Source organism: Pistacia vera, unplaced genomic scaffold, assembly GCF_008641045.1.
Source record: "Pistacia vera cultivar Batoury unplaced genomic scaffold, PisVer_v2 Contig343, whole genome shotgun sequence".
Classification (NCBI taxonomy): domain Eukaryota; kingdom Viridiplantae; phylum Streptophyta; class Magnoliopsida; order Sapindales; family Anacardiaceae; genus Pistacia; species Pistacia vera.
Window position 1 is genome coordinate 1075918 of NW_022196161.1, and position 9482 is coordinate 1085399.

General features: G+C 33.7%; 1 protein-coding gene across 1 annotated transcript; it reads right to left on the reverse strand.

Annotated features, from left to right (window-relative positions):
- Positions 1–2442: 2442 nt before the first annotated feature.
- LOC116138748 (transcription factor bHLH162-like) lies at positions 2443–3561 on the reverse strand. Its single transcript, XM_031424433.1, has 3 exons — positions 3355–3561; positions 2892–3233; positions 2443–2797 (listed from the first exon to the last, which is right to left on the reverse strand). Exons 1-3 carry the CDS (start codon positions 3514–3516, stop codon positions 2654–2656), a joined length of 648 nt encoding a protein of 215 aa, XP_031280293.1. The 5' UTR covers positions 3517–3561; the 3' UTR covers positions 2443–2653.
- Positions 3562–9482: the final 5921 nt, after the last annotated feature.

The window sequence follows — 9482 nt, forward strand, 5'->3', positions numbered from 1 at the left end:
TGAATTTCTTGTGGTTAGCACGTTTTATTAATTTTCAGTGAAAAGGACGTCATATATTAATCAAATTTCGAATTTCTAAATGCATTAAGTGAAACCTGTTGGAGTCTCACACTTACTAGACATGCTCATGTCTATTGATTTATAAGAGAGTGTAATCCTTCCATTCAACAAGGTCTTATTGGGTGAGAGGTCAGACCCGCCTCAAATTCTATCATGGTATCATAGCCAGGTCAAGTTAAGCTGAGTACTTGACCAGCAGGTAAGGAGTAGCTAGCAACTACCTTTATCAACAAGCATGACCCAACATATGGGCTTGATATTGAGGGGAGTGTTGGAGTCCCACATCGACTAGGCATGCTCAAGCCTAGTGGTTTATAAGAGGAGGTAATCCTCCCATTCAATAAGGCCTTATTGGATAAGAAGTCAAGCCTACCTCAAATTCTATCATGGTATCAGAGCCAAGCCTAGTTAAGCTGAGTGTTTGACCAACAGGTGAGAAGTTAGAGCCAGCAACTACCTCTATTAACAGACATGACCCAACATAAGGGCTTGACCATGAGTGGGAGTGTTGGAGTCTCACATCGACTAGGCACGCTCAAGCCTATGGTTTATAAGAAGAGGTAATCCTCTCATTCAACAAGATCTTATTGGGTGACGAGTTAGGCCCACCTTAAATTCTATCATATCAAAATGACCTAACATATGGGCTTGACCATGAGGGGGAGTGTTGACTTGACCATGAGAGGGAGTGTTGGAGTCCCACACTGGCTAGGCACGCTCAAGCCTACTGATTTAGGGGGATTGTTGGCTTGACCGTGAGGAGGGGTGTTGGAGTCCCACACTGACTAAGCACGCTCAAACCTACTGATTTATAAGAGGAGTTAAGGTGGGAGAAAAAGTTCAAAAACTTAACCGAAAAACTGGTCCAAAACCAAACCGAAAATCCAGTTATTATGAAAACCGGTTTGGTTCCGATTTGAGCAAATTAAAAAACCAAAAAATCGGTTCGGTTTTCTATTTAAGGGCATTCCCAAACCAGTTTTAAGTTAGAAAACCCTAAGTATATAAAGAAAAGGAGTTTTAGAAAAATATTTTGCAACCACCCAAATTAACAAAATAGATGCAACTAAGTATCCTCCAGATCAAAAGTCTCCATTGCCAAAATACTCCAAATCCAGAGTCTTCATTGCCAGCGCCACCCACCACCCATTCACCCAACCCATCGGCGAACGACGACAACCACCCAATGACCACCACGACGGCATGACCACGACTCCATCTCCACGAACCACGAACAGCAACAAGTAGCCCATGACAACAAACAGCGACAACCACCCACCCACAGATGACGAATGACTAGCAAGGTAAGCTTAAAATGTGGGTCTTGGTAGCTGGTGCTCCTGAAGAGTCCGCAGATGAAAATGAACTTCAATTCTTTATGGGATTAGTGCCAAACTATATGGGATTAGTGATTTAGTGTTTCTTTTTGTGCATGTGCATGCAAGAAAGCCGAAATTTTCCCATATATTTTGAAACTAAGAAGATGATGAATAAAACAAATGATAATATCGAAGTAAAATATTACAATCTTCTCTCTTCGTTGTTGAATCTTTTCCTTAGAAAAGCGATAATATATTGGTACCATATAAAATGGGTAGCTTCATTTGGTCACTAAAATGTAAAAAATGTAGAATTTATGGTTGAATTGGAAATCTGGTTTGAAAATCGGTTAATCGGATAATCGAACCAAATCGAATATTCAGTTTGATTTAAATTCAGTTTATACCGTAAATCGGTCCAGTTTCAGTTTATTTTTGCTAAAACCGAATAATTGGTTCAGTTTTAAGTTTACCAAATCCAGTTTAATTAACCAGATTATCCTACCCCTAAGAAAAGATAATCTTCCCATTCAATAAAACTTTATGGAGTTAAATATCGGACCATCTCAAATTCTATCGTATCAAAATCACCGCATCATAAAAGTGAAAGCAAAGAGGACTGGTGGGACGGGGCTTGCGAAAAATTGAGAATTCTGGTTAGCGACAATCAAATGATTAATGCTTTATGAATTATGCATGCAACGTCATCATGTGTGAAAGTGTGTTATCGCCAAATTTGATGTGATGGAATTTTTGTTGCTATTCTCTTGTAAGATTAGAATAAAGCAGTTCTAGATATTTCACTTTTGTTCCGCCCTTTAGCGGCTCATCCATCGAACAAGAGACTGTACAGAATCAGCAACTTTACCAATTTTAACTTTGGCTTCTTTCAGAACGTGTAATAGCCAAGCGACAGAGACTCAAGGAGGCCGTGAATTTCAATTAGTTTACGTCTCTATTCAAGAGCAATAATACCCATATTATAAATTCTCCGATTCCCTCCCGGAAAGGTAAATGAGATCACAATTCAAAGAACGGTAGTTAATTTCTAGTAAGATGTTGATGAATTTTTAACGGGTTCCTAAAACTGGTCACCTCATGCTTTATTTTATTATGTGCATGTGTTCTTCACATCATCAGTTTCAGTTTCGTGAAAAAAATAAGAGAAAAATCTGTTTCAGGAAAGGAAATCACAAGTTCAAGTGAAATTTCCAAGATTGTATTAATACTTCTAACTAGATTTGCACCTGATCAATACATATGAATAGCAGGACTTAGAAATCCCAACATTCTGGATCGATTGCAAAGTTCCATAATTCTGGAGATTGCAACTCTACTTCACTGGTGGATCCAAGTACAAACTGGTTTAATCTCTCAGTTATTTTTGCAGCTCCAAAACTGAACATTCTATCTCCCATCTGCACAAAACAAGTCCAGGAAAATTTCAAACTTAGATATCAAACTTAACATTTATGAGGTAATAATTTAGGAATTGAGATCATAAGTAGTTACCTCTGCATGAATTACTTGGAAAATCGTATTTCCGACAGTTGAACAATTGGCATTCACAACCTCTGCACCATCTTCTTGAAGAATGCGAATAACCTCATAAAATATGAACTGATTATCTACACTAGTTGTCAAAACCACCTCTAAAGTGGAACCCATTTCATGAATCTCGATTTTGGGTGGTTTTGAGCTTGCTGCCAAAGTTGCAGGACTATTTGTGCAGGCGTATGATCTTTTTCTTCCCATTAAATTTTCCTTCTTCACATTGCATTCCTGCAACTTTCCCTCTAAACTCTTTATATAGTTTATAGCTTCATCTATCTGATCCGGCAGTGGCAATGCTTCCTGAACCCACATCAACCATTAATTGTTCGTTAGTAAACATACATCACATGCTTTCATCCTAATTAAAGACACACCTAAATAAAAAATTTCTTTTATTTTGAATTAAAAGAGAGAGTGAAACCTTGCAGCTTCGATTAGGAAGAAGAGAGTTGAGATTGTTGTAGAGGTTCTTCATATAATTCCTTCTATTCTTCTCAATGATTTTTCTCTCTATCTTAGTGGAAGAAGAACTTGGTTTCCTCTCCATTTCTTTTCCTGCCAAGCTCTGCGTTAGATATCCCATGACATCAAATTCTGAAACTATCTCCGTTTTGCTGTATACTGACACATGATATATGTTCATATATATAAATGTATAGACATAGCAATCACCATCTAAAAGAATACGTACTAAACATAATTAATTCATTGGGACCCTCAAGAGTTCGTCATTGAAGAAACGTCACCCTGCACTCTTCAGCCATCAATATGGAATCTTGCTACCAACAGTATTTACACGTATGTAATTTTTTTTATATCTTCTTCGAGGAAAGCGCTTGGATAAGTCCCTCTTTTTCTTTTTCTTTTTAAACCACTTTTAGAGTCAAAAGATATTCTATTTGGAAGATTTAGGCTTGATTTGATTGTTGGATTATTTTTATAATAATATTTTAAAAATAGTAAAGTTTGATTATTTTTATGAAATAAATAAAATAGAATATAATTTTAAAAATAGTAAAACAAATATATTTTTAAATTTAATTTTATTGGAAAAACTAGAATAATATTTTAAAGAGTGTATCAAACAGATATTAAAAAGTAGCATAAATAAATTATATTTTATTTCATATTTTTTTATAAATAAAGTTAAGGTTTCTCTCTCTTTTTTTTTTTTTTTTTTTTTGGTCCAAGAATTAATTCCAAATATAAGTGTATTTCATCATTACACACAAATATATGTATTCTAATCTGAGATTTATGTGTCTCAATACCATGACAATGCAGTTTGTTTTGATAGTAAAAGTGCACACATGCTTAGTGCTTGTGGGCAGAATTAAACTTAAATTCACTCTATTAGATTATTATTCGTCGAGCACTTTATTTAATTAATATAAGATTATTAGTCGATCAAATAATCATATTCTCAGATGAAGTGCTGAATCCTAGGTTAATTTCCCGTATTAGACGGTGAAAGAAAGGTATTGGATGGTTATTAGTCAATAAGGCCTTTCTAACAAACAATTGATCACCAATCTCCATTAACATTTTATTGGAGCTTGCTCCTCAAAACTCTTTTCTTCTTCATAAAAATATGCTACGGAACACCTTCCTAATGCATATTTTCAATCCATTAAAAATTTATACTGATACCATTCGAGTAGAGCAGATATGTCTAGTATATAGCTGGAAGTCGGAAAAATCACAAGTCAAGATACGGATGGTGAGAAACCAAATAATTAAATGGTTTGATTGAGACCTTGGCTTGAAGACATTGATGAAGAGGCCCACCTGTGTTGAGTGGTCGTTCCCACCTGAATTATTTAAAGCTTTTCCTTTGAATACAGAGTGACACATTAGGAAGAAAGTGATCTAACATATGGCACACTGGGACCCAAATTTATGTAGTAACATTGACCTTAACAGGTTTTCTCGTGTGAAAAACTGTAGGAATTTCGGCTCCATATTGACCTCATCTCATCTAAATCTCCAGGTCGTTCCATTCCACTACATTACTCTTGACGCAACATCAAACGAGTCCTGGCCACAGCGCTTGTTGATAAGTCAAGTCCCCAGTAACCAACAAGCATTGATTGTTGTCACATGCTTTTTTATTTCTTCATTTTCCTGGAAATCCCCTTTCTCCTATCAGTAAATATTTTTCATGGAACTATTGAATTAAAGCATGGGTTTTTGACTTACAAAATAACTTCTTCCAAGAAGCTGCTTGCATTGCAGGTGTAGACGGGAGAAGTCATACCTTGTTTTTCAGGTGTAAACAGGAGAATTTACGCCTTGTAACTTTAAAATTAAAGACAATATATAATATGTTAAAAAGACAAAAAACCAGTCGCCTTCTGTTCATATTAGGATTAAACGTGGTCAAATTAATATTATCCACTCACTTTCTGGAAACGGATGACATGACATAACTCCATTCCATCGTTTTCCTTTAGACTCCCAACTTCTGATTAATTTGTTTACTCAAATTAAGAGAGAGAACTCAACGTTACTGAAATATATATATACAGAATCACATGATTCCTCGTATAGTTATAATAATATTTGATTAAATGAGAGTTTTAAGATAAGACCAAATCTTTTAGCTTATGTGGTTGTGGATCACATGCATGGAGTTTATCTACCACCACTATGAGTCAAGTCTTGCAATGTACACATGTAGCAATACGAACAAACATTAATCAGAAATTAAAGATAAATAAACTTATATCATATCCAGAGACAACATAATTACAAAATATTATATAAAAAATCTACTATATAGCAAAGAAGAAAATAATTATATGTTAAGAGTAATCGTGATGGATCCACCGTCCATGACTAATAAGCCTTGTTGATCGTTAGATGCTAGAATTTAATAGATAGAGGGGTTGATGTATATTGCTTAGCAAGTTGTAAACTAAATCTGGAGTGTAAATTCTCAATCATAATGTGATATATATTTATCAATTGAAACATAAATGAATGATCAAATATTGTGAAGATCATAGAATGAGTTTTGGTGTGCTTGAGGAGGTAGTAAATTGCGTTTTAAGTACAAGTTGTATGGACAAAACTATGTCGTTATGGCTATGCATCAGGCCATAATAATTAATTAAAGATTACTTATTCAAACTAAATATACAAAGTGATATAATATTGTTCTTATTGACACATAATTTGATATATATTTATTAAGTAATTATGTGTTTTTATCCATTCATTTATATTACATTAGTTTGTACGAAAAATTTGTATAAAAATTTTACATCAATATTATTTTAATTAAAAATAGTATATATAGTTGCTAACCCCTTTGCGATGCAATAGGGAAGCGTGTGCGACTCCTAAAGTTGCCCTAAAATAGGTAATTGTTGTGAAGTTGAATTTAATCACCGTTAAAGTTGAAATTCATGTACATTATTCATATAAAACTGATAAAGTTTTATTTTTTAAAGAAAAAATTCTTCTCCGTCAAAGACTCTCGACACTTGTATCTTTTCTAATATATTCACAATCTATGTTTGAAAATTTTCTTTGGAATATAGATTTTTTTTCTTTTATGATTAATTTTTCCTTCTTTTTTTATTTTTTATTCCCTTCCACGATTCCTGTAAATTCGTGGGCATGATCTTGATACAATAGATCTAATTCTCATTGAGCAAAGAAATGAAGTATTGATTGAGTAGAAATTCATATCCACTTATTGAAACGACAAACTTTTATCTTTCTAAAGAAGTTACCCTATCAAAGAGTCTCCATAAATTTTTTTTTTTTTTTAATCTTTCTTATTTTCATAGTCTAAGTTGAATTTGTTCAAATGGAGTATGAGCTTTTTACTTTTTTTATTAATTAATTAAATTATTAGTTTCCCTATCTTTTTTCCTTTTATTTTATAATTTTTTTTTTCTCCTTTTGTTTCATCTCTTCCATCCTTCCTTTAAGTCACACAGGTTTGATCGTTGAGTTTAAAAAAAAAAAAAAAAAAAAAAAAAAAAAAAAGGAAATTCTCTAATTGAGTTTGTCTATTCCAAAATTGACTTGGCGAATGGGAGTGGGGATGTGAAACTGTGCTTGCGTAATGCCTCTCTCAAATCTAATGTTAGATTTTCCTATGTTTTAGAAAGAGTACATATACAAAATTTGATTATTTTTCATCAGATTGATTATTTTTTTATTTTTTTATTTAAAAAATAAGATAAAATATATGAGGTTTTATCAAAGTACCAACTACCATCAACAAGGCAACAACATAAGACATCTATTTTTACCCATGACTTCCTTTACTTGTTCATTCTTGGATAATCAAACTTATAAAGCCTTTCTTTTTTATGACACAATCAGACTTACAAAGTCTTTCCTTTGGAAGACTTTTACCCGTTAAAGACTCTTAATACTTTTTTTTTTTAATTATTTTATCTCTGATTTTAAGACCCCAATACTTAACTCCTACATTTTCCTCTGTTTATCTGTTTGTTCATACCCAAACTTATAAAGTCTTTTTTTCTATTTCAAGATTCTTTCCCGTCCAACACTGCGACAATTTTTTCCTTGTCTTTTATAATTCAAGACTAAGTTCACCTGATGAAACTTTCAAGTTTTTAGAAGAAATGTTCCAAGAATGAGATGGTTGGAGTATATTTAAGTTCACACCTTTATGAATTCTTTACCTAACAAGACTAGTTTAATTTAATTCAATTAAACATAAAACTTATGTTCAGCCATTAACAAATAAACATTTTAAGTTTACTGGCTTCAATCTAACCCAACAAATCATCAAAAATCAGTTTAGTGTAATTGAACACGTTCAGTAATACATGTCCAAACAAAAATACTTTATTTCTTTAGTACTACTAATATGATTTTATTAGTTTTAAAATGTAGACGATAAAAATCTATCGGTTACAAAACAGACGGATCCTGTGAGGTTGAGACCACTAACAATCTTTCGGACCTACACACACAAAGAAGTAAGTACAAAGCTCAGAGGGAACACCTGTGTGGTGTCTGCTGTAAGCAATCTGACGCTCAAGTCAACAAGGCTGGAAAAGCAATTTAGTGAGTGCTAAGGGGAGGAAAGGTCACCGGAGTCTCGTCGAAGACTAGAACTACAACGACGCTCAAGTCAGCAAGGTTGGAAAGGCAATTTAGTGAGGGATAAGGGGAGGAAAGGTTGTCGGAGACTAAAACTACGATGAAGGTGATGGTGGTTCTTAGGAGTAAGAACTTCAAGAACAAGTAGGTGGTATTGAGATTTTCAATAATGAGAGGCATGACCTCTGTTTATATAGTGAGCCTAGGAGCTTGAATCCTAGTAGAACTCTGAGTTTATAATGACGGAGTTTGAGTAAATAAGAAAGTCCTGATTTACTTGTTTTTATAGGAGTAAGATTCAAGAGTTTAGGTGAATTAGAATGTAGATGAAAACCTTAGTTGGATTTGGATAGAGGTAAAGGTCATAGATGAATTAGGATATAGATAGGACTCTGGGTCCTGTGGAGCAATCGTGGGCCAATGGGCTACTGCCCAAGTGGGCTAACAACAAGGCCCAATTTGAGGTATGACCTTAGTAATTGAATGATCCAATTCGTGAATAGCCTGGCTTGAGTAATGGGCTGACTCATAGCATAGATCTTAGTGTAGACCAAATCGAAATTGGGTTATGCAGTAGATGTTTAGTGTTTGAACCTAGTAAGGCCAATTAAGATTTTTGGCCCATGCAAAAATTAGAGGTGTCTATCATTGGATATCTCTACAGCCAACCCGCGACTAACAATTATTGAAAATTTTAAATCGTACTTGTATATGAAAAAAAAAAAAAAAATACATACTTTTTTAGTTGTTATTTACACTCCTTCCATATAAGAATATGCTTCTGTAGAATTGAAACATATGCTTTAATATGCCTAAAATGGACTTCTTTTAATGATATGAAGAGAGTCATAATTTTGTTTAGTTAAATTATTTTATATTTAAAAAAAGTGTGAAGAGTTACTCTAGGAATGCAAATAACTTCACTTAGTTTGGAGATGCAAAAGCATCATGAGCCAACCATGCTGCTTAATCCTGTTTTCTAAGTAAAGAGTTTCTGTGAGTCTACTCTGGTGTGGGATATTCAACTTTGATCTGATCTGCAGACAGATTGCTACTTACTAATGCTCTTATACAAATTTCTGGTATTCGAACTTCTCTGAGTAGAACTCTATTTGTTAGAACCAAATTAATTAACAAAGAAAAGGTAACTGTAGTTCAATTTCAGATGGAAGTTTTCATACCAGTAACAGTAACGGCTGATGAAACAATATAAAAAGCCCAAAACATCAACAACTTAAGAACCAATAAGGCCCACAAACTACTTTTGTTAGCGAAACAAGTCCCAAACATGCCCACAAACACTTGGCACCCAAAAAAAAAAAAAAAATTTCTTAAGTTTGAATTGCTCTGCTCTAGCTCAAGACTAATACATAGGACTTTAATCTGCCGCTGATATACATCACAAAAGACACTCAATTTCTCGATATAATAAGATTAATGATAATTTTCAGAAGAGGA